Source organism: Glycine max, chromosome 16 (genome assembly GCF_000004515.6).
Source record: "Glycine max cultivar Williams 82 chromosome 16, Glycine_max_v4.0, whole genome shotgun sequence".
In the NCBI taxonomy this organism is placed as follows: domain Eukaryota; kingdom Viridiplantae; phylum Streptophyta; class Magnoliopsida; order Fabales; family Fabaceae; genus Glycine; species Glycine max.
In genome coordinates, this window is record NC_038252.2 from 532,578 (window position 1) to 558,288 (window position 25,711).

The window sequence follows — 25,711 nt, forward strand, 5'->3', positions numbered from 1 at the left end:
GAATGGAGAAAGAAGTGTGTGTAAAAATTATTAAAAGTTATGCATTTATAATTATTGAAATATTTTATATTATGTTGTTACAAAACTTATTAATAAATTAATCATTTATAATCAAGATTATTTAAAATAACAATAACATTAGTATTATTCTAAATGTTTTATTAACAATAATTTATAGTCCGTAACAAAGCAAAATTAATTAATCTACCTTGTGACTTAGTTTGAAGAAATCATTTTTCTATGCATGGATCAATTCTTTTTTGGTGACTACAAACTCTAACGAAGATCATAACTCTATTTAATTATGTTTTAATTGATGAAATTTATGTTGACCCATACATGGCCAGCTACTAGGTTCTTATAGACCGAAGCAAACTCAAATTCATAGGGTCTCCTCCAAATTGGGGTTTGATGTATGGTCAGTAGGCAATATATATGGTGGTTGTGCTTGTGCCTATGACTCTTGCCGGGCAGCCTCTTCATGTGACAATGCAATGACATGTCGCCTCTAAAACTCAACATCTAAGACAAAAGTGGTATGTTTCGTGCAAGCCATTTGGAAAAAAAAAGTAGGAATATTAATTAAACAATTAAACTAAACAACAAATTAGATAACTTTCTTGAAAAATTGATGAATAATACAAGGGAACTGTATTTCCATTGAGTTGATTTTTGAGATAAAAAAATCACAATGAAAATACAATTTTATTGTATTTTGGGTTTAGAAATACAATAAAAAATACGATTGTAGTGTGTTTCTAAATCCTAAACATAATAAAATCACACTTCTATTGTGTATAAAAAAACATACCTGAGAATAAGAAATGAAGGGAGGAGGGACTTGGAAAAGAATGAGAAAATGAGAGGGAGTGGGAGAGAAGGGAATTGGATGGAAGGAAGAAAATGAGAGAATGAGTGAGAGAGAGGGTGGGGGTGAGAAGAAGGGGTTGGGCAGATGGGGAAGGGAAGGGATGGGATGGGGGGCAGTTTCATATTTTCACTACCATTTAAAAAAAAAGGTAGTGCGAATAGCAATAAGCGGAACAGTTAAATCTGGGCCTGAATTAATAATACTCCAATATTCTCTTCTCAAACCTACTACTCTTCTCTCTTTCTGTCTCTCTCTGTCCCTCTGCGTTTTTGACACCGTGTTTGTTGTTGTGTGTGTTTTCCGGTGAGAGCTAAGATCGTAGCTTGTTTTTTCTGTCTCTTCTTTGATTCTTCTGCTTTAGCTTAGCTGATTACCCTTTTGCTGGTTACAGCGGAAAATCAAAATGGGTATCATTGAAAAGATCAAAGAAATTGAAGCCGAGATGGCTCGGACCCAGAAAAACAAAGCCACAGGTACTCATTCACTGCCATCTGTTTTCATTCTATTAACCATGGAATTCCCTCAAAAAGTGATTTTTTTCGTTGCATGTTTATTTTTTCTCACTTTTTTTTAAATAATTATTTGGCCTTATGGTCTAATTTTGGTTTCGGGTTTATCTTCTATGTCTTTGATAATTTAATGCATTTGAATTTGAATATGGGTACTGTGCAGAGTATCATCTCGGGCAGCTCAAGGCAAAAATAGCAAAACTGAGGACACAATTATTGGAGCCTCCAAAAGTATGCTGCTATTTATACTGTTTATATCATATTGTTATTCTAAGTTTGCTATTTCTCGATCTCTTGTGATGATTGATGCAAGCTTTTGTTATATGTTTGTATTCTCTTAACTGATTATTGAATGGCACTTATCCTTTTGCAAAGAATGAGAAACCAGATTGCATGTGCAAACAAAAGGCTTTTAATTGTAGTTGCAGTTAAGGCTTGGTTTTGGTCCACAATCACAGCCTAATGTGGGTTGCATCAACCACTGCACCCAAGATGTTTTGGCTCTTCACATGATTCAGTTCACAATTCAAGACTACGAGAATGATTTCATACATTTTAGTAGTAGTCCAGTAGATGTTTTACTTTTCTGTAGAGTGTGAGTTCTGTTTTAATATTTGTAGATTAGGAAAGGAGAATATGCCTTGTCTAACTTTTTGCATTGACGGTATTTTGTCCTTTGCCAGACTGATACTCAGACCCCAAACTTTTTTTTGTTTTAGTTGTATTGTTGTTTGAGCTACTGAAGAATTTATGCTCCTGTCACCTCTTCATTAGCATACATGCTTAGAAGAGAGCAATGACAAATGCCAAGCCTGAGGCAATTGGTGGCTTTCCTCTGTCTATGGTCTTGGTTTCCCTGGTCTTGGAATTCTTTTGAATTAAGAAGTGATGGATTTGTCTGAATTCTGGAATTCTTGTATCAATTTCTATTTATTCATTTTGAAGGCATCTGTAGGAAGAACAAGAATAAAATCTCATAGCAATGTTCTGTTTTTGTTGGGTTACGGAATATGGTGTTTACTGTTTATAGATGGAGTGTGATGCTGGATTCTTTTATCTAAAACTCCTTCCCCTTAATTTTTTAGTAGTACAACTGCCTTCTTGACTTCTATCTACATGGTAGCTTAGCACAACAATTTTCAGTGGATTTTTTCTTATCAATTTACTCAATTGATCTGTTTCTTTTTTTGTTTCCTTCAGTTTGTTTTTTTTATGTTTTTCCTTTTTTTTGCTTTAGGAGAACTTCTTATTCTTGTTTTGTAATCCTCTTTGTCCTGACAAATTCTTATAACTATTGTACTTGAAATCTGGTTAGTTAGTGAATCTTTTACAGATTCTTAATTTATTTTAACATACCCAGGTTTCTCGATTTTTTGTCTGCCACAGCTTGCTATTCTTCTGTACACATTTTTTATTTTTATAGAGTGTGGTATACTAACTTGTTATCAATTTCTGTAATAGGGTTCTAGTGGAGGTGGAGAAGGATTTGAAGTTACAAAATTTGGTCATGGACGTGTTGCACTGATTGGATTTCCAAGGTCTGTCTTAAAAAATGACTCTTTCCCATTAATTTTGATAACTGATGTATTTAATTTACTAGTTGTTACATTATCTAAATTATCTAAATTGATTACTGTTGCATTGGGCTATATTTCCTTGAATGATTGTAAATATGTTGTGTATGTGTGTACTTGTTTTTGGTGTCTGCCTATATTTTATTTGGGATATAGTTAAACTATTAACCCTTTCCATATTTTCCCTTTTCATTGTTTCAGTGTGGGGAAGTCTACTCTTTTGACAATGTTAACGGGCACACATTCTGAAGCTGCATCTTATGAGTTTACAACTTTGACCTGTATTCCTGGGATTATACACTATAATGATACTAAAATTCAGTTACTTGATCTTCCTGGAATTATTGAAGGTGCTTCTGAAGGCAAGGGACGTGGAAGACAGGTAAAACTAAAATTGCTTATTTCTATCATCCCAAGGATAGTGCTTTATTTTTTCTTTTAATTGATAATCAATTTGAAAATAGTGCTGTTATATTTACTAATACTGAAAACAGAGGTGTCTAGTGTTTACTGAGCAGAATGTGATTACAGTTACCTCTAGCTCACCTTAATTGTGGCCAATTAGAATTGGTTGACAGTGTCTCAGAGAAAGGATACCTTTGTAGGAGCTTACTAAAAAGTCTGAGTGAAGCTTCATAGAGTGCAGCCATGAGATGTTAGCTCTTAGATGGTTGAGATCCCACATTGGAGATATGGCCTAAATAGCGCTTACAAGGTTTAGGTGGTCCTCACCTTACAAGGCAGTTTTGTGGGGTTGAATTAGACACAAATCCCAAATTTTAAGAGGATATCAAAACCTATCCTAAATCCATTGTTGGCCCACCTGCATTGCCACGCTCCAAGCCTATGCCTTGGGTGTGTTGGAAAGCCACCTTAGTTGCGGGCTCTCTTGCTCACCTTTATTGTGGCCTTTCAGAATTGGTTGCCAGTGTCTCAAATAGGACTACTAGGAGGGGCTGACTAGAAAGGTTGAGTGAAGTGTCATATAATGCCAGCCACCGGGATGTTTGTCCTTAGGTGGTTGATATCCCACATCAACTATAGATATGGCCTAAATAACGCTTATAAGGTTTGAGTAGTCCTCACTTTATAAGCCGGTTTTTTGGGTTGAGTCAGGCCCTAAGCTCAAATTCTAAATGATGCTTTGTTCTTTTCAGTAATTGTTTGGAAAGCATGGCTTCCTTATCATTAACAATGCAGGATTTTTGTTTTGAGTGTTTTCTCAGGTTATTGCTGTTGCTAAATCTTCTGACATAGTATTGATGGTTCTTGATGCTTCCAAAGTAAGTGCAATTTTACATTTTCTAAAGCTGTTTTTCACTCTTTATGTTGTTACTATTGCTAGTTGATAAATGATATGTTAGTCTTTCACTCTTTATGTTGTTAGTATTGCTAGTTGATGAAATGATATGTTGGTCACTGCAGTAAATTACTATTCTAACTAGGGATAACAAGTAGCCAAGATTGTGTTGACTCGTTAAATATTATTATTAAAGGCACCCTCCAAACAGGCCCAAGAACTAAAGTAGTTGCCTTTTCATTTTGCAATTTTGCTCACTGGCACTGGCACTGGTACTTTTAATTTTTTCTTTCTACATATAAATTCACTTGCATAATTCTTTTATCCTATATTCCTATTACACAAGATATTAATTATATTAATGAATAATGTTTCTTACTTTTAATAATAAATAAATGTGAGTTCTGCATATTTTCCTATTCTTCTTTTCTTTTCATTTCTTTAACAGGTCTCCTTCCATGCAAAGAATAATGCTAGCATATCACAACTCTTGTGTGTCTGCTCACTATTCTGTGATCCATTTTCTCAATCAATGTTACATTTGAAATTGCTTCAGAGTTACACTGTTTAGATAAATTATAAAAGTATTTATATGAATGTGAATTGCAAACTCTCAATTTTCTTGCCATGACCTTTTTTTCAACGTGTCAGAGTGAGGGTCATAGGCAAATATTGACCAAAGAGCTGGAAGCTGTGGGTTTGCGGTTAAACAAGAGACCACCTCAGGTAAGATTGTGCCCCCCACTGCCCCATTATTTTTTAGTATATTACATGAAGCATATATTTTATGTATAGCATAATGGTCTGAGTTGGACTTATATATTTCTGTCATTATTTTCTCATTAATATGGAGCTTTATATTTCTTGGCAGATATATTTTAAAAAGAAAAAGACAGGGGGCATTTCATTCAACAGCACTTTGCCTTTGACTCATGTGGATGAGAAGCTTTGTTATCAGATTCTGCACGAGTACAAAATTCACAATGCAGAGGTATATATCAAACTGTAAAGTAATGTCAATTGCAATTGTAGAATATTATAATCATACAGTTGTAGTTCACAAATAAATGTTAAATTTGCATTTTTACTGTTGGGTTACTGCCATAGTTTGTTTAAAAGGGGCAGAGCAAGTGTAGTAAATTGTGACGCTTGGATGATTGGTGATGTCAGCGTGCTTTGTTTACCATATACTATGGTAGTATGGTTGTACAGACTACAACTGTGAAAGGCCAACTCTCAAAACCTTAAACTGTTTGCTAGTGGTCTGTGAATGAATTTATATCTCTAATTTGCTGTTTCACGTAGCCTTTTGGGCACAGGGTATGCACGAATCCGCTGGCTCACTTGTGTTGAAATATAGTTCTATTAAAAACTATAAAGAACAGGAGCAACAAAGATCATACTCCTAAGTCCTAATTGCTGCATCATAGAGGCTTTAATACAAGGTCAAAGACTAACACTTCTAAAAGCTAAAACTTCAGGCAAAGAGCAGAGAATGATTTTATAGTTCTAACAGTTAGTTTAATATTCCTAAGTTTTTTTATTTGCTATAGTCAATCATTCAATCAGTCATTGTTCTCTTTCTGGAAAGAGAACATATTTGTCCATGAATAAAAGAGGAAATATGCAGCATTTCCATTCTTAATGATGTTTGAAGAATGAAAAACTCTTAGCATACATGGTATAAACAAAAAGCTACTTTGCATTTGCTGCCTGAAAATATTAATGAACTCCTTATTTGTGACTTCATTTTCTTCTGCAATTTGTTTATATTTTGTGACTTACTTTATCTGAGGCTTCTCTGGTAACCTTGGTCCTGTTTTTACACAAGTGAAACTATTTAACTGAGTGAATCGATATTTGCAAATTTTAATCCTTGATATCACTTGTTCCTTTAAGTTACTGTCTTTCCAAGTAGAAATGAAGTTTCATGTTAATGAAAACTGTGATTATGAAAAGCAGAGCTTGGACTGTCTAGGCTAGTCATTATATAACTGGCTTTTATCTGTAACGGAACCGCATCATCTTGATTAACTTTGTAATTTCCATTACTACATTTACTATAGTATAATTGAATATCTGTTACCAACCTATGTCAAAGGAGTTAGCTGACAATTTTACTTGCAGATCCTTTTCCGTGAGGATGCCACAGTGGATGATCTCATAGATGTCATTGAAGGAAACCGGAAATACATGAAGTGTGTATATGTCTACAACAAGATAGATGTTATTGGTATTGATGATGTGGACAGATTAGCCCGCCAACCAAATTCTGTTGTCATTAGCTGCAATTTGAAGGTAGGTTAACATTTTCACTGTCTGAAGAAGAAAGAGATACTATTAGGTTTTAGCAATTCTGTTTTTCCTTTCTCACCCTTTTTTTGCATGTTTGTAAACAGCTGAACTTAGACAGACTGCTTGCAAGGATGTGGGATGAAATGGGTCTGGTTAGAGTTTACACAAAACCACAAGGCCAGCAGCCCGATTTTGGCGATCCTGTGGTTCTTTCTGCTGTATGTTGCATTAACATTATGCTCACTATGAACTAGTGTCCCTTATTCTATTTAACTATTTTGAAAATCTTTGGATCCTTTTGTTTTTAATCTTCTAATCCATCATATAGAGATATCACTTTCTCTGGCAAAAATTGTTGTAGGATAGAGGTGGCTGTACTGTAGAAGACTTCTGCAACCATATACACAGAAGTTTGGTGAAGGATGTGAAGTATGTTCTGGTCTGGGGTATTAGTGCAAGGCACTACCCACAACATTGTGGTCTTAGTCATAATCTTCGTGACGAAGATGTGGTTCAGATTGTTAAGAAAAAGGTCAGGAAAGCAACCCTTCATCTTGTTTTCTGTTCTCTGACTGATTAATACATCAAACTTTCCGTTCTGTACTTGCTGCTTGCTGAACACCTTTGTATCTCTGATCTTTAGAGATTGAATGTGATATATATGTGTGTATGTGTGTGTATTCTTCAGGAAAAGGAAGAGGGAGGAAGGGGACGATTTAAATCACATTCCAATGCTCCTGCTAGGATATCTGACAGAGAGAAGAAGGCACCACTGAAGACATAATTATATGACACTGCCTGTGATATCATTGATTTTTGCCTGGTGGATGGGAAAAAATGACTGGAGGTGATGATACATCCAAAGGCAAAGGTTCTTATCTTGATTGCTCATGCAACATAGGATTGAAAGTTCTTCCTGAGCACTAAGTGGGGCACCTATATTTTTTTGTCACCCAAGTGTTGTAACACCCCCTCCCCCTCTTTTAAATAATAGTTTTTATCAATTATGAAGTGTGCATCTATGACTTGAAGAGAAGCAGAAAGTAAAGGAAACGGGCACTGCATCTTGAAATTTTGTGTATTTTGACCAATTCAGGGTGAAAAATGGATTTACTCCCTTAGCAAAACTTGAATAAAGTTGAGCCAAAAGATCTCAATTGATAAACTTATGATGAATTAAGATATCTTTAGGGATTTAGTGCAACATTTAGAAATTGGTTAGTTGGGAAAGATACATGTATTTGATATCCCTGTCCAAGAGACCTCAATCCTAGTGCAACGTAGATTTTACATTTTGGAACCAAGCAAATTTTGAAGCAGCTTGGTGATAATGAATTCAACCAGCAAAAAAACATGAATCATGCTTATCGACTAGTTAAATTCATTATCACTAAGCTGCTTATACCAAATAATTTCCATAAAACAAGATATATATGGCATTGTGTGTGCCACTGCAATTTGACATCCTTTGTCCCAAGACCTCACAGTAGATTATAGGACAATCACACGGGCAATAAGAGCAATAACTTTTTTTCTTGGGATAAATTTTTTTTGTTTTTTAGTATATTACTACTTAATCGAAATCAATCAAGTGTTCCGACAACAATTTCTAGTTCCAACTACATGAATTGCTTTCATATATTTTGGTTAAAAGATTAAGGTAATGTTCGGTCGTGTTAAAAAGTCGTTGTGTGTGTGTGTATATATATATATACACTAGAAGTCTTATTTTCAAAGATTAGGCGTAATTAAAACCTAATTATGATTTTACCTTTTTTAAAACTTCAAGACAAGATTTATTTTTTATCTTTTTAATTATGTTTTTTTAACTTTTAAATATTTTCCATAGTGGAAGTATAAAAATTTATATTTTACATAACTATTATAAATAATAAAGAAAAAATAATAGAGGTTATATTAGAAGGTTAAAAATAAGTTGATATAAATTATTTATAAAAAAATTATACAAGTTGTACAATTTAAGATAGAAAAAGAAAAAAAGAAAAATTGATGTGATAAATGATATAATGAAGAGAGATAAACACAAAAGTGATATATAAATTATGGTATGAATTTTTATATATGTATTATATCTCATAATTTTAATACAAATGTTATATTTATTAAGTATTGTTTTTTAATCCGCTTGGTTTCTTTTATTAAAGTGGACAAACTGAAGGAAAAAAGATAATGGGAGTACATTTCAATTATTTCTCCTTTCAACGAGAGGCGGCTCCTGAATTTTTTGTTTTTTAACAAATAGTAACCGGTACTTAGGACATTGGTTAAAAAAATAAAATAATTTTTTTATTAGAATTTGTAAAATTTTATTCATAACTTTTTTTATGATCTCTTATAATTTTTACAATAAATATTTTTTTCTTTTGTAACTTCTTGATTTTTTAACAATGTTCCAACACCACTGATTAATAATATTTTTTTCTTTTAATAACTTCTCAGTTTTATGTCAGCCGCTCAAATTTTAACATATTGGTTAACGATATTATTAATAATTAACTACGCACAAGCCTCAATGTTTATATTAGCTACTAATCATGGGCATTGATGATGTCCTTGGCCGTGAATGTTTGCATCACTCACTATTATTTATAATTGTCATATTGAAGCTCCATTAGCCATTGATGCTTGTAATAATCACTAAACATGGACACTGATGTCGTAATACTCCCTAATCATGAACATTAGGCCTCATTTGTTTACTTTTTTGTTTGTTACTTTGTTTGTTCTATTACATTTAAAGGTGTTTGTTATATTAGGGTGGAATCAAATGACACCCCCAACTATTACACTATTTTAGATATGATTTACAAGAAAGTAAAGTTCAATAGATTGAGATAAAATTATTGAATACTGTAATAGTTTATATAAATTACACTAGTGTCATTTGATTCCTCATATTTTTTAAAAAGTTTGTCCTCTAAATACTTGAACCAGACATTTAAAAAAAAAAATCTTTTAATTATTTTTGTTTTTTCAAATTTGGGAACATTTTCAAAGATTAATGGATTTTGAATGAGAAATTGATTACTGAATAATGTAAATTTGTTCCAAAAACAGTTTTAAAATAGTGATAAGGGAATCAAACATTACCTAAGCCCTCCTTTAATCACGGGTCCTATAACTATTGTTGGTATTTTAGTCAATAATAATAATAATAATAATATATAAAAAAAAAACTGATACTTAAACCACAAAGAACACAGACTGACACCAGAAAAGACTATAAATACCAAAACCTACACAAGTCAAAATAAAGATAATTAAACTCTTGTTTGAATTACACTAAAGTTCTTTATTTTTCTTTCTTTAACTCCCTCTCTTTATCTTAAAAAAATGTGTGTGGATGGCTCAGCATCTGAGCCTCCAAATAAAGACTTTGAAGTCAATTATTGCTATTTTTTCATAGTTCGGCAGAATGCCACCTTTCCTTATTTTAGTATTCTCTTTGTAACCATTATGTCAATTATATTATTATCCCACCCAAAAGCTAATAAAAGTGTTCATTCATATCAAAGAACTCCAATAATATTTCATGTGATTATGAACAAAGACTAGTCCTAATCGTGTTTGGTGACCAGGATCGAGTAAATAATCTATGGTCGCTTTCTTTGCACACCACCAAACATCTCAAAACAAATAATGAAGAACAATATCTTAAAAAGTTGTTATTCATTAATATTATTATTGAAACATGTTCCTGCTTCCCCCTCATAGACATGAAGCTGAGGAAAACAAATAAGCAAATCATTTTGAAGTTATAATAAAAGTTCAGCAATATATGATGACATTTATTAAGCAGTAAATTAGTTATTGGATCTCAGGCATCAAATATCCAAATACAGAACCAAAGGGGAAGCAACTAACAACAACCAATCAAATGATCAAACAAGCAGAACAAATGAATAACTATCTAGAACTTAACCACCAAACATCAATTGGATCTAAGAAGGTCAAGCTTGAAAACTTGACTAAATGGTCCGTGAACATGCTCCATTTCATGAATTTAAACATAGTTACACAAAATCACAATTGTATAGTCCTCAAATTGAAGCTACTTTTATAGATCAGATGATTAACTAAATCTCTGGCCCTCTAAACATAAACACCAATATGGAAGACTTGGCACAAAAATAACTTTGGAGGAAGTTACACAGTCTCACCAAACAAATTCCTTCCAGATTCAGAATAAACTTCTTGATTGCGTGCCCGAAAGCTCAAATTCAATAAATCAGCTGGATCTAATTCTCTTCTGGTTGACTTTTCCATCAGACTTCAGAGTCCCAGAGGAGTCACCTTCAGAAGAAGCTTCTCTGGACTTGGTAAAGGAATTAGAGAGATCAGCATAGAGATCAACCACCCTTCTGATATTGCTATTGAGCTCTCTAATCAAACCCACATTTCTACTCAGATTATCAGGCATCTTGGACTCATGGTTTTGGTTTATCTCATTGATCAGCAACCGATTCTGATTCAAAATATCTTGAGCTTGCAATAAGCTCTTTTGAAATACCTGTAGAAGCCTGCTATCTACTTGAGTTGAATTGCCTAATTCTCCAAATATATCACCGTCCATCTCAATTACACTTAGGACTCAGTTAACAAATAATCCTGTAAAAAATAACAAACAATAGCAAGTGAATGAAAAGCCAACACTTGAAAAACCATGATCAATATGAAGAAGGAGAAGAAGAAGAAGAAGAAGAAGAAGTAGAAGAAAGAGACAAAAGTGTGAGAATTCTTACAAAATTTAAATATAAAGAGACAATCAAGTAGGGAATAGGATGCTTAATCGAGCTGATTGTTGCAGATGAGAAAAGCAATTGAAAAAGTTGACTCAGTTGGAACAGGAATTTTGGGAAAACACAATGATCAACAACACACATACTTTTACCTATTCTTTCCTCTATCTCCCAAGCAAGCAAGCAAAAGGAAAGGATGGGTTTGCATAAGATTCCAGAGACCAATCAAAAGACATCATCAGCACATACTTTTCTCTCTCACCTCACTGTCCTAAAGCAAAGGACCCTTTTCTAATTTCCACAAGAAAGAACCTTTTCCTTTTACTGTTACCAATGAAATCAAGATGGTACATAGCAGGACACAGCGACACACACAACACAACACAAAACAAGCACCTAACAACCACAGTAGTGGGAATCCCAAAAGCCAAGGCAATACCACAATAAGTCTTCCCTTCCAATAAAATAACACAAACCCACATAAAAAAAAAAAAAAAAGTTTGATTCAATTCTGCAATTAAAATTAAACTAACCACAATTGAAGGATGAAAGAGACAGACCCAGAAACGAAAAGATGCAAACTTTTGAAGACCCCAGGAATGTGATCTTACCTTAAGAAAGTGGAGCATCCCAGTTGTGGTAAGTGACGTGAAAAGGAGATAGGAGGGGAAATTTTTGGAATTTTGTTGGGGTAGAGAGGAAAATGTAGAGATATTTTGAGGAGAATGGAATATGGGAGGCAAAAGAGAAGAAAGAAAGCCCTGAAATGATGGAGAAAAATCCAGAGAGAAGAAAGAGGACAGATGATATGATAGCGTTAAAACCTCGTTTACACCACGGCGTGTGTGTGTTGCGGGCACAAACCAAACAGCGCAGGACATACACAAGTTTGGTCTTGCAAGTTGCCCCACACTGAACCCCAATGCCAACACCACACATGTGTAATGTAACATAGATGCCTTGTTCTTCTTCTTTTTTTTTTTTAATTTTTTTATTTGTAGGTATGGAAGTGGTGAGAGTTTATAATAACTCATGTAATCAATTCAACTACTAAAGTTAAATCTCCATTGACCTTGCTGTTCTTGTTTACATGTAATTACTGTCTTTTTTTATCCATGAGAATAAAAAATAATTTCAAGATTTACAATAAATCATGTGTTTAATCAATTAAGATAGACTCTAAGACATATAATTGACATCTTGTTTTGCCTTATGGGATTTTTAATTTTAATTTTTTTTACAGCTATACTATCATGAGAAAATTCCACTTGAGTTGAATAAAATTATTACAGAAAACAAACTTTTCATTCTCAAATCTCAATATTTAATGCAGTTAACCTAGAAATTTATGGAATTTATTAGAACTAAACCAATGTATTTGTAGTATTAGTCTTTAAAATTATGAGAATCGATTAAATTAGTTTTTTAAATTATCAGAATATTACTTCCTTAAAAAAATAATATCAGAATTTTTCTTTAATTTCTAAAATTATTAAACAACATTCATTTGAATATTGAGTTTAATTGGCATGTACAGCAAGAGTAAAATCTTCCACGTCTCTAATGAATTAGAAATCATGTTATGGAAGTTTTAAAGTAATTATTTCAAAAATTAATAAATTTACTATATATAATAAATTTTTGCTCACACAACTGGGACTTTAATACAGATTTATCACATTAATGACTAAATTGAGTATTTTTTAAAAAAAATAATACTCACTTAGTAGGAATTTCGTCGGAGAAACTAAATGGCACAACGCTGGCGGTTAGATTGCATCCTATGTGTAGGATAAGGATTTAGCACCCATTGGGCTTTTAGCTTCCCTGATATTTAGGTTATTAAATAAGGCCCAGTTCAGGTGCACTTTCTACATGATCTACCTTTAAATATCTATATTTAAGGTATTTTTCATAATGCGTGTTTTTTTAATTTTAAGGTAAACATTAACTCATAAATTAATATTTAATCATTATATTTATAAATTTTACTTTAAAAAATCATTATATTTTTGTACTAAAAGCAGAAAAAATATGAAATACTTTTTTTTTTTTTAACACAATACAGTTTTTTACTTTTATTTAAAAATATATTTTTATTTATTAATAAATAATTTAAGAATATCCACTAATGATTGTCTTTGACGTTGTTGACTCGTGTTCATATTTTGTTTTAAAAAAAAGTGAAGTTTAAGATGATATATTATTTAAAATTTGAGTCGTATCCATTAACGACACTATTTTTTTTTCTTTTTAATACTCTTTAGCATCAATTCAAGGCGAAGAATATTCAAAGCAAATTCGAGAAAATCATATGATCTCTTGCAAGCAAACTCTAGTAGGATAACTACACGTTTAAGTCAATGTCAGTAGGAATAAATAAAGTGTGTAGAGTTGTTAATCTTAGTCTTGTTATGTTTACTTATAAGGCTCTTATTGATGTGAAGTAGAGTCTCTTGTGTGATGATGCGTGAGGTGTCGCTGAGACCAATCTTCTAACTTGCATTGCTTATTATTAACAAATTGTGTTCATTATCTCATGCTTCGCACCTGGAAGTCTTGTGTTCATGGAGGAAAATTCTCGAGCCATGCTTTAGGCTATATCAAATACTTAGGCTTGATGAAATTAGGTCAACGTTTATGCTTTATTTATGTGAGCTTAGGTATATTTAACAGAGTCTAAAACAAATACTATATAATATATTAAGTAATAAGATAAGTGTTTTTTTATAAGGTGGACAACATTATAATGATACTACATGTTGTCATTTTCCTTTTCCTCGTGGTTTGAAAGTTAAGGTATCAAGGGTGTGTTTAGTTTAATATTAGGCTGAACGAGTACACATTTTTATACATATTTTGTGGGGGAAAAAAAATAAAATTTGGAGCTTTTGATTCAATGATCGTTTGGGAATCTCCTAACGATAAATCAAACACACAAGTAGTTAGTTTGCTACAAATATTTATTAATTACAATAATCTCTATCTATGAAGCATCTAAACACTCTCATTATATCTTTTTCATTCAATCAATATCAATGGTATTATTTTATAAAAGTAAATTTCTATTGAGTTATAGTGTTAGGCCTCGTCAAATTGTGATCACATGTATCTCTTCTCAAATTTCAAGCTCATACAACATGTTGAGTGTCCACATTAATTAGGGATTTAAAAAAGCTTATTTAAAAAAAATGAAAGTGTTTTCTTAAACTATTCACTAGTGATTCCTACTTAAAAATGCTACTCACTTTTTTTTACGGACCCTACACTAGTCACTATTCACTAGTGACTCCTACTTTAAAAATTCTAGTTGGGTATAATTGACATTTTGACAACTTTGTGTTGTAATGGACAATTGGATTTTTTCTTCTTCTTTTGGTTAAGAATAGAAAATTCGTTTGACCTATCAAGTATTTTCAAAACATGTGAACTTAGTAAAAATTCAATGTTTGTAGAAATATTTCAATTAACACAGGTTGAGCTAGTTATAGAAGCTTCAGCCTTTTAATCTTGTGTTATTTGTTAGTCCTTGAGGTGGCAATATTGGTGAGAAAAGTGAGGCGTTTTCATTGGATGCAAACCATAGAACAGAATAACTGATCCACTTGATGCCAAAAAAAATGGGAGCATAGATTGGAAGTAGTCGACACCCCAAATGAGGATTCTGATTCCAAATCTTGGACTGCCATGAAATTGGGAAGTGGCTTCATAGCATAATTTTCTCAGTTGGACTTCAGATTTAGATATGGCACCACGTGAGGTAATGGAATAAAAAAATGGTAATTTGGAAGATCTTATAAAAAAGAAATGAACATATAACTATTTCAGTGGGGGAAAGTTTGAAACAATATCATATAAGCTAAATTGTCTAAGATTCTCAATCATGGTAATTTACTTGCTAATTTATATTTTCAATTAAGATTATTGTCATATTATGTTGTAATCAAATGTACAATAACGTTGACTAGTTAACTAAAGTATTAATAATGATCTCGTCATTCACAAAATTTTACAAATTCATAGAATTAATTGATTTAAGTGAAAAGAGAAATATTGAAAAATGTTCTATTTTGTGTAGATTTCCTATATATATTACCAAAAATAACATACTAATTTGATGAATTTAGCAAAAATTATTCAAAACATAAAATCATGTATCAAATCGTAAGTTTCGTAAGTAACAGAGTATGAAAATTTAGAAAATAAAAACGTTGTATAAAATATGATTTGATTACCGTAAATACTGATAAAATAATTAAGAATAAAAAATGAAAAAAGAAATCTCAAAGGCCCTAAAGAAATCATTGAGCGTGTATTATGTAGAAGTTGATTAAATTAATATTTGGTTTTATAGTCTACCATACCAACCAACGCTAGTGTACTGTATTGTCTGCATATTATGTAGCAAACCTACTCACTACTAAAAAAAATAGATAAAGAGAAGTTATTAATTATTATTATTATTATTATTATTATATTTGACATCTCAAAATCTAACGTTCAAGTTGAAAAGTATGACATCTCGGTTTGTGACATTAGAGTTCAAGATGGTGCACGCGCTTAGCCATGTGCCACTTCCACCACACCACCTAATAATATTTAATATTTAACGAATAATAATAAGATAATGCCGCCTGATAAAGTCATTCCAAACACGTGCCCTTGTCTTGTATATTGTACCACCATTTTGTATTTCAACTAGTACATTGGTATTTGATCATCTAACTTTATTGTATACACATACATATACTCTTTAGGTAGGACAGCAAATACTAAATACTAATGTGATTGCTACCTTCATTTTAATGGTTTCTAGATTATAAGATTTATTTGTTTAACTTATAATAATAATAATAATAATAATGCTTTTAAAATGATAATATATTTTGACATGATGAATTGTTTGCCAATGTTTCTCTTCAGAAACAATTAGCCAACAATGCACCTCTCATAGTAGTACAAGTATGTTAATAGCATTTCTTGCCAAATCCAGTCAAGTCTGTAACTGTAACCAAAAACAAATCCAGTCAAGTCAACCTGGATCTGCCCTACAAATAGTGAACCCGTGGTAGAGATGATTTATCATTTATGCAATATCAACCAGGAATTCTAAATTGCATCAAATGTTTATGGCTAATGTTAGTTATGACTTATGAGTCAAATAATAAGTTGTCACAGATGATGCTTGCCGATGTCCTTCTCGTTTCTAGTCCTCATTCCTCAATCTATTATTAGCTATTTTTCTTTCTAGGGCGGCTTAGACCCCTTTCGAATGCATCAAATGTTCCTTTGATTTGGAAACTATATTATTGTTTCATGGGAAGCAAGAAAAATACTGCTTTGAGAACGTAGTAGGTTAAGAAGCTTCTTTTGCATTGAAGTGCGTAAGCTCAGTTTGTAAGGTAAAACAGACCATTGTTTGACAAGAACATATACGGAAAATTAAGGCATTATCAGCTGTTGAAGGCTAAAACTTGAGCCACCCTCTCAGCATAAAAACAGTATACATGTTGATGTTGGTATGGCTGTATGTATCTTAAAATTTTACTCAGACAAAAAACTTCAACAAAATAAATAAATTAATAAATAAATGATAGAAATTTTCATACAAGCACATTTTCGGTGTATTGGAAGTAACTTAAGAAAATGGGTAACCCCTATATTTTCCTTTCTTCTCCTTTGGAAGTGAAACACTTCATCAGCTTGTCATGAAATGATGAAACAAACAATTTGCTAAAATAATGTTGTGAACCCATTGTATGTACAAGGTCAGTAGTTGACAGCAAACTGCCTTCCTTAGATCCCTAAATCATTATCATGTAGTTTTCCTTTCATTCTGAGATACAAAATTGAGTATTCCCCCCGCTTTCCAGCATGTTGTCTCCAATCCATTCACTCCATATAAAAATAGGGCTTGCAAATCTCTGCAGTCTTCCCCCAACACATCCATCCAGCTATGTGTCCCAAGTTTGTAAGAACCAACACAAGCATATGTGCAAGATAAGAAAGTAGGTTTGGCTTATCCAACATTGCATGCTCCTCTCCCCCTCTTCCAAGGCTGAGAATCTCATGGGGCTCATACAGCTTCGCTGAAAGCCCCAATATCTGGCCGAAGCGCTTTCAACAGTGGGAGATCACAAGAATGAAGAAATCAAACAGTCCATGAATCTCCCTGTTATGCAGAAGGGTCTGCAGATAACGAATGGTTATACGTCTCTCTTTCCCATGGTTCCAGATGAGTTATGCTTCTTTTGTATTCCATACTGCCAGGCATCTCTTGATTTGTCACCCCCATGCTCAACATCATCTAAAGAATTCTCCATTGAATACCGCAATTGACGATGGTTCCCATTTCTGGAGCTAACTGGAGCACCCATATTCTCATCATCTTCTGATGGTGGTCCTAACCTTGACTCCATATGCATGTCCATTGATCTATATCTTGGTCCACCTGATCTCATGCCCCTCATATTTGAGGAAGGCTTACCAGGCAATGATGTGTAAACAGGTGCCTTAGATACCAGAAAGTCCTTAGGAAGAGAGTCCATGTCCATGTAGCAATTCCGAGATTTTGCATCATTAATCAACGCAGCCCAATCTTCAGATTGCAGCAGAGCATTTGCATTTCCCATGACCTGTCAATGATAACAGACTATGAATATCAACCAAAAAATGGCTTTGACCATTTAATAAACACACAGAAAGTAATTACTAAAAAAAATGCAAAAGAAAGATAGTCATACCCAAAGGGCCCTTCGCGCACGCGTAAGGGCAACATTCATTCGACGTATATCTGCAACAAAGCCAACACCATGACTGGATGCACGCACACAAGACATTATAATGACATCCCGTTCTTGACCTTGGAAGGCATCTACTGTGTTGATATATAGATCCTTCCCTTCTTCTGAATTTAAGACTTCGTCAAACTCACGCTGGAGGCATTTCAACTGCAGCTTATAAGGAGTAATTATGCCAACAGTAATCTTTCCTAAACCCAAAGACTTCACTGTTTTCTGAACATGCTCATACAGTCGGAGACAAAATTGTGCTTCATGTATGTTTTGATAAGACACTGATCCACCTCTGTGAGACTCGCGCCCATGTCTGATGTCATAGAATATATATGGTCTAAGTAAAGGGTCCTTGTAGTATGGCTCATCAGGCAATTTAGCCACACTTTCACTATCAGTAAGGCGTCCCTGATAGAAGTACCTAGAAGGGAAATCCCGAATCTGGGGGTGCATTCTATACTGCACAGACAACAACATTGTCGGGCATCCTGCTTGTTGGAACCTTTCAAAAAGACTCCTACTGTACATCAATGTTCCAGCAGCCTTGCTTATAACTGTAGCAGGAAGCTGCTGAGGATCTCCAACAAGAACACATCGTGCTGCACCAAGAGAGAGTGGGGGCAGAATTGCCACCTCACTGGCTTGGGCTGCCTCATCAATGACCACCATATCAAAACCATGGGAAAGACGAGAAAACAACTTGCGACCACTACTAGAAACTGTAGTGAAAACTATCTCTGCTTCATTTGCAAAACTGGCCTCCAAACTAGCACGGGCCTCTTCCAAATTAAAACCGCTACCAGGACGGAACCTACTTTCCAAAAGGGCAAGGCGAGACATCTCAACCAAAACCTTATCCCTGTTTTCAACCACAGCAGCAAGGTTCTGTAGCAAAGCATCTCTGTTCTGATCTCTGGCCATGAGAAGGTCAGGATCAACACCAACAGATCCTTGGGAACGAACAGCAGCAGCAGTAGCATTTAGTTCTCTATGAAGACCATGCAACTGCTGAACCAATTGCGCTTCACGATTCTTTAACTGGTGCATCCATCCCATAATTTCTTCCCGACTCTTGACAAGAAGCTGTTCAGTTCTACGCTCAACTGAAACTGCTTGGGCAGCACGTGTCTGAGAATCAACCCCAACTCGAGCCACATCAGGTCGATATACTTTCATCTCTCCATCAATAAATCCACGATCAAGAACACGGGCAAGAAGCTCATCGGTGGCAGCATTAGAAGGAGCACAAACTAACATTCTAGGTTTTGGGACCAATTTAGGTAAAGTTCGCAAGAGATTCTGGTCCATGTTTTGAAGAACTTCATCAATAGATCCAGTTGGGGCATTATCTGAATTGATCTCATTGACTTGCTTGTAGCTCTCAGGGGCTACATGCTTAAGTAAAGAGGTGTAGTAGTGCTGATACTGCACAAGGTGAATGACATTCAACATTCCCCATACTGTATGTGTTTTTCCTGTTCCTGGAGGTCCTTGAACAAGGGTAAATGGCCAAGGTTCTTGCCTCTTTGTCGTTCCACTACTAGTACCTGCTGCTGTATGCATTGCTGCCCATTGGATTGCTGCCAACTGGGGTTCATTGAAGGTCCTACGCAGATACTCAACAAAGTTCTGTGTGAAGCATTCAGGCATGGCTGGGGTCTGTTGCTCATATTTAGGGAAGTGTTCAGGACTAGGTTGAAGGATTGCAGTTTGCATCTGTAAAGTAAGGAATTAGTCAGAATTGAAATCCCACAGAACTACCTGATACTAGAATAAGTTTCAGAATATACCTGCAAATTTAAGCGACGAAATGCATGTAGGGCAATATACTCCCTCTGTGTGGTAGCAAGAGAACCAAGCACTGTGAGATACCAGATGCTTCCAGCTTGAAGTTTTCTTATGATATGATCATCATCAACCCTACAGGAAAGAACAATCTTATCCGAGTTTAACATTGGAACCAAAAAAGTACATATCAACACAATCATCAAAAGAGCCCTTTAATGGGAAAATTTGAACAAAAACTTGCCTGCTGGGGTCATAAGAGTCTCCAACATAGTAATGTAAAATTGCACCAGGAGGATCACGGGTATCAATAGGTATGTGACGCCTAACAGTACCAACCACACGCCCAGTGACTTCTGATTCCCCATCATCCTGAGCTAAAGAAGAACTATTCTGCTTGGATCTAACTGCTTGCATAATGAAAATATCAACCCAATTGAACTACCAAAAAAAATTACTAGAACAACTGATCATGTACCACATATTTGACAACAAACCTGATCCAGGCCTAGGGGATGAAAGGATTGCAACATCACCCTCCTTAAATGACCACTTGAACTCATGTACTGGAAGAACCTTCACATCATACCAACCTAAAACGAGATTCAGATAAATTAAACCCACAAATTGACAAAAACAAAATGCATAAATACCTAAGTAAGGGATTATATGTTGGTTGAAGTTGAAGGGACAAAGCTACAAAACAAAGTCAAAGTAAGGCTGAATACAAACAAAATTACAAGCACAAGAGAAAAATAAATTCCATGAACTTGGGAGACAAAGTTTCCGTCATACAGATGGAGTATTTAAGTTAATGCAATAAGTGGCAGTCCACAGCACAGTCAAATTGTTGAGCAAAAGAAATAAAATATATATCTAACACAAAACAAGCACTGAGAGGTACAAGAATACCTCTTTCTCTTGACTCATTTGCCTTCACTCGCACCATAATATGAGTATCCCTTGAAACTGTTTCCGTTGATTCTTCCCAGGTACTGTAAAGTTGAGCACGGCATTCTTCAAACAGCAAAGGCTCAAATACTCTAGCATACTCTTCTACTGATTCAAATCGTCCAGGAACACACTGTAGCTCAGTCTCCTCTGAATCACAGGATCCTCAATTAGTTACCAATAAGAATAAATTAACTTCCAAAAGAAACTAAAGGATATTACCCTACAAACACAGTATTTCAAGGGACAAATGACCAAAGATGTAATCATCAACTCATTTTTACTAGAAGCAAATGCATTTAAGCTTACATCTGCTGGCACATACTACAACTTAAAGCCTTAACCAAATAATATTAGGAACCAGCTATATGACACAATGACTAATACATATTAGATTTTTCCAAATGGATTATTTTCAGTTTTCACCATGTAATCACATCAACAGCAACTTAACCTCTGTTCATAATTATGTATTTTGTCATCAACTCTACCAAATGATATTCACAGAATTCAAGCTCTTAGACAAGGTTTTTGCATTTGTATGTTCTTTGGTGCTTAAACCCCACCACCCCTTGTGATCATAATAATTCACATGATAAAAAAATTTCGGAAATTTTATTATATAGAGAAAACAGAAGGTGGATACAAAATGCCAGATTATTTAAACTACAATCAAATTGTTAAGTAGTAACGCCTTACATAAAGCCAATAGCTAAAGACTCTAATATCCATGAAATGACCTTCCAATTAATAAACCAGCATTTGAATGAAAGGATAGCATTTTCTAATGAAGAACATATTGGAGTGCTTCTCTAGAGTAATTGTGCTGTAAATTTGTACTTTGTAGGATAACACTAACAGTTTTGAACTAAGTTTTGAAAAGTAACAGTCAAATAATTTTTAATATCCTTGTAGAGAAGACATGAATATTATTTTGCATTCAAAACCATTCATAAAATCCAAATCTCAGAAAACAAAACCAACAATCCCACATATTATTATATTGAATAAAATCAGCAATTAGCATAGAGAACATGGAGAAAGAGGGAAGATAATAGTTATTATACTGAATTGAAGTAAAGCATTCATAAAATCCAAATCTCAGAAAACAAAACAAACAATCCCACATATTATATTGAATAAAATCAGCAATTAGCACAGAGAACATGGAGAAAGAGGGTAGATAATAGTTATTATACTGAAATGAAGTAAAGCTCCAGGTTACCCTTCCACCTGTTATCTTTTGATCTTTCTCAAGAAACAAACCAACTTGAGAACCATAACACAAAAGAGGCATATGATGGTGACTGGATTACATAAAGAATTCATGTAAACCAGGGGAAACTATCACATCAATATTAAATTCCATTCCAAAAACACAACTGTCATCACCTTTTCATGTCTCTCCAGTGTTATGACTCTCACAGTGTGATAACTGGAGGAAGGGAGCAACAAGATGAGAAATCAGAACAACTTCAAGTGCAAAGAATAAAAAAATTCAAAATGCAAAGAGACCATAAAGCTTATCAATAACATTATACATCTGCACTAATGGTAATAATACAATTACTTGATACCTGGGTGATGCCAAAACTTTTCACTGGTCACCTCCCGTATAAGGCGTTCAACAGAAGTGTCCTGGGACTGGCTGCTGATAGGTGTCTGCTTCTTGATAGAAAGATGTTTCTTGTTTACCAATTTGACATCATTGGAGCTTTGACCACTCAGTCCCGACTTCCTATTAGAATGGAATACATTCTTCTGCTGCCTTGAATCTGACAGTTGTTTCCATGAACCCTGTCTTGGAATGGGTGGTAAATTGCCCTCTGTAGGAGGTTCTGTCTCACTGTTTAACCTCCTAGATCTAACTAGTGGTCCAGAAGTATCACCATTACAATCAGATTTAGGCTCTTGTGCTTCAGCATGATTGCCACCTTCAGCAGAAGATGTGTCGGTGAGCTTCTGATCCTTAGCTATTCCAACACGCTCAACTTGTGCAGGAACAGTGCGGACTTCCTTTATGGTACGACTTATGACAGGTGATGAGAAGGTCTGCCTTCTAGGGGTTGAGGTTTTAATAGGACCTGCTTGCTTCACATCTTCCAAGTTAAGAAACATAGTCTGTCTATTACGTTTCTTTCCCAACATTTCTTCTTTACGTTGGTCAATCCTCCTCTTCCCAGGATTATTAGCACACCTAAGTGCATGACTTGCTTCAATACCTTTCACTTCTTTTGGCTTGGGGATTAAAGGGGGTTCCTCCTGTGCATCAATAGAAGCTTCACTTTTTATATTGCTTTCTAAATTTGGAATACTATTGCTTTTCTGTTCACTAGAGTTTGATTCTAGACCTATAGAAGCATGGCTACTCTTTTCATCATTTATACTATCAGAACTCTTAATATTTCTAGACTTACTGTCAGAAGCCACTGCAACACCCCCATCCACCATTCCAGAAGTTGCTGGCTCTTCTGAAGCTTGACTTCGTTGTGGCAAATTATTACCTCCATTTGCAATAGCATTATTACCTCCATTTGCAATAGCATTATTACCTCCATTTGCATTAGCAAAGCCGCCCTCCTCATCAGACCATTCCCCCTCTTCCCTCTCTGTAGATTGAGCATTTGCCGAACTTAATATCCGTGAATCCATAACTCTCACTTCATCTTTAGAGGAAACTTTTGCATCCTGATCTCCTGCTGTCTTGGATTCAGCATCCAATTCAGGGACACCAGTGGATTTAGGCCGAACAAAAGGTTGAAATCCAGAGACAGATGAGGCATGTGAAAAAGCATGATTATTTATTATTCCTTGGGCAGCAGATGATGTTGCAAATAAGTCAGACGTGTGTGGATTTGTTGATGGATGTGTCTTTTGGGGCTGGAAGCAGACAATACCTTCCCTCTCATCATTATCCTCGGCAGGTGGCTCGTTGAGATCAAATAATGGCCTTCCTCGAGAACCCATCTCATATGCATAAGTATACAAACTAAATTCTGATTAAATAGTTGTGCAGAAACGTTGCTTCTATTCTTTTCAAGAGACAATATCCATGACATGCCCACAACGGGGAAAGACAGTGGACCTGCAAGTAGGTTTGAGGTATGAATTATAGTGTCAGGCAATACAGAGAAACATATTAATTTACAGAATGAGTCATAACACATGCAATTCTGGATGCAATATAACCCTAGACAATGACAATAAATTGAATCTCTCAACTAAACCAAACCCAAACACACAATTACAAACAGACAGAAGAAAATCCACAATTTACCAATATTTACTGACAACTCGCTTAGAAGCATTCACTGCATGTATAATTGCTGATCAAAATTAAACAAGCAAAAAGAAATCCAAACACAAAACAAAAAGAGAATCAGAAATCCCTAATCAAAACTAAGCACAAAAACACAAATTGAAACCAAAACTAACACTGAGAACTCCCGAAGCCAATATTCAAGCAACCATCCAATGTTCATCCACACCAATCCACCAGGCAAAATAACTCATCCTTTCAACAATCAGATGACAAGGAGGCCAATGAGACACAGCACACCACAAGCACAAAAAAGTGTCCCGAACTCCCATCACCCCAGATCAAAAAACCCACTAATTCATCCTCCCAAACCCCAAATCAGAACACTGGAACCAACCTAGTGACCTAACCATCAAATTTTTAGGGTTTCAATAACCAAAACCTTTACCAACACCCCATCCACCAAGATTCCAAATTCCGACACACACCCCTTCCCTTCTTCAGCAAGATCTTATCCTCACACGTTCAGGAGATCAAACCACTTGTCCTCCATTCTCCCAATCACAAACCAAATAATGCACACAAATATTAAACAGTCAACTTCAACCCTGATTTCCTCATTCACTATCACAATCACAATCATTAATTCACTGATGATTCTCTCTACCCTTCCCAGATTTCCATCACCACTGAAAATTATTATCAACAATAAACTCACCACCCAAATTCTTTAATTTTTAATTAAAAATTAAAATAAAATCGAAAATTAAATTAATTAGTCCTGGAGAGAGAGAATTTACCTCTTCTCACTCCGCAAAGAAGGGGGGGTGGGGCGATTTAGAGAGAGAAAGAGGAAAATAGAGACCGAGGTAGACAGAGAAAGAGAAGAGGGGTCGCTCTATTAGGTGCAAGTTAGAGAGAGAAAGTGTAGAGAGAGAGAGAGATACAATGAGAGTTCAATTTGATGAGGGAAAGAGAGGGTGTGGTGACGGGTTTTTATAGGAAAACATGGATCCCATCTTGCCGGCCGGAGTTTTCACCGGCCACCGTTAAATGATTTCCGTCCAAGGGTAATTTCGACACTTTGTATATTTATTTAATGCCTGGGGTAAAGTCGTAAACTTGGTGCCGCCAGGGACAGTTTTGTGATTCCGATAATTCAGCAATGAATATACCCAAGGGGTAATTTCGTAATTTCTCAATTTCGCATGCTGAGAGACTAGAGTGCTAGAGTGTGCGTAGTAGATATACCTAAGCGGATTTCAAAATGTGCCACCACGGCTCTGGACGGCGGCGAGTGGACTCCACGCGAAATGGAGCGCGTGAGGAATTGTGATCCGTTGGTTTTTTAATTAATTTATTGATAATAATTAATAAATATGAATCGTAATTTCTCTCTCGAAAAGGGATGTACTCTTCCGTTGAACTCCTTCGTATGTCTCTTCGCGTAGTACTGATCCATTCGTATCTCTTTTTTGTTATGTGTTTTTAAAAAAGGAAGTTATAAAAGGGGAAATTCATTTAAACATTCCCATTTTAATTTATAATGTAGTATTTCAATTTAAATGTTTTAATATCTTAAAAAATTAAAGGTTTTATCCTTTTCAAAAAAA

At 34.7% G+C, this 25,711-nt stretch overlaps 3 protein-coding genes across 4 annotated transcripts; 1 reads left to right on the top strand and 2 right to left on the bottom strand.

Moving 5' to 3' along the window:
- Positions 1 to 1,025: 1,025 nt before the first annotated feature.
- LOC100305672 (developmentally-regulated G-protein 2) lies at positions 1,026 to 7,714 on the top strand. The gene is made up of 12 exons (XM_003547617.5): positions 1,026 to 1,174; positions 1,263 to 1,344; positions 1,544 to 1,611; positions 2,842 to 2,918; positions 3,156 to 3,336; positions 4,181 to 4,237; positions 4,906 to 4,980; positions 5,126 to 5,245; positions 6,382 to 6,552; positions 6,654 to 6,767; positions 6,911 to 7,081; positions 7,238 to 7,714. Exons 2-12 carry the CDS (start codon positions 1,275 to 1,277, stop codon positions 7,331 to 7,333), a joined length of 1,200 nt encoding a protein of 399 aa, XP_003547665.1. The 5' UTR covers positions 1,026 to 1,174; positions 1,263 to 1,274; the 3' UTR covers positions 7,334 to 7,714.
- A 2,619-nt stretch (positions 7,715 to 10,333) lies between these two features.
- On the bottom strand, positions 10,334 to 12,218 carry LOC100305734 (uncharacterized). Of its 2 annotated transcripts, none has more exons than NM_001249036.2 (2): positions 11,921 to 12,218; positions 10,334 to 11,178 (listed from the first exon to the last, which is right to left on the bottom strand). In NM_001249036.2, the coding sequence occupies exon 2, from the start codon at positions 11,141 to 11,143 to the stop codon at positions 10,799 to 10,801; it is 345 nt and encodes a 114-aa protein (NP_001235965.2). In that variant the 5' UTR covers positions 11,144 to 11,178; positions 11,921 to 12,218; the 3' UTR covers positions 10,334 to 10,798. The 2 variants fall into 2 exon arrangements, with proteins under 2 accessions (NP_001235965.2, XP_006598697.1); XM_006598634.4 differs by lacking the exon at positions 11,921 to 12,218 and adding an exon at positions 11,313 to 11,849 and having other exon boundaries at positions 10,488 to 11,178.
- A 4,652-nt stretch (positions 12,219 to 16,870) lies between these two features.
- LOC100794516 (uncharacterized) lies at positions 16,871 to 25,070 on the bottom strand. The gene is made up of 8 exons (XM_006598760.4): positions 24,899 to 25,070; positions 22,417 to 23,924; positions 20,801 to 20,989; positions 20,386 to 20,481; positions 20,133 to 20,295; positions 19,894 to 20,023; positions 18,053 to 19,819; positions 16,871 to 17,944 (listed from the first exon to the last, which is right to left on the bottom strand). Exons 2-8 carry the CDS (start codon positions 23,804 to 23,806, stop codon positions 17,516 to 17,518), a joined length of 4,164 nt encoding a protein of 1,387 aa, XP_006598823.1. The 5' UTR covers positions 23,807 to 23,924; positions 24,899 to 25,070; the 3' UTR covers positions 16,871 to 17,515.
- Positions 25,071 to 25,711: the final 641 nt, after the last annotated feature.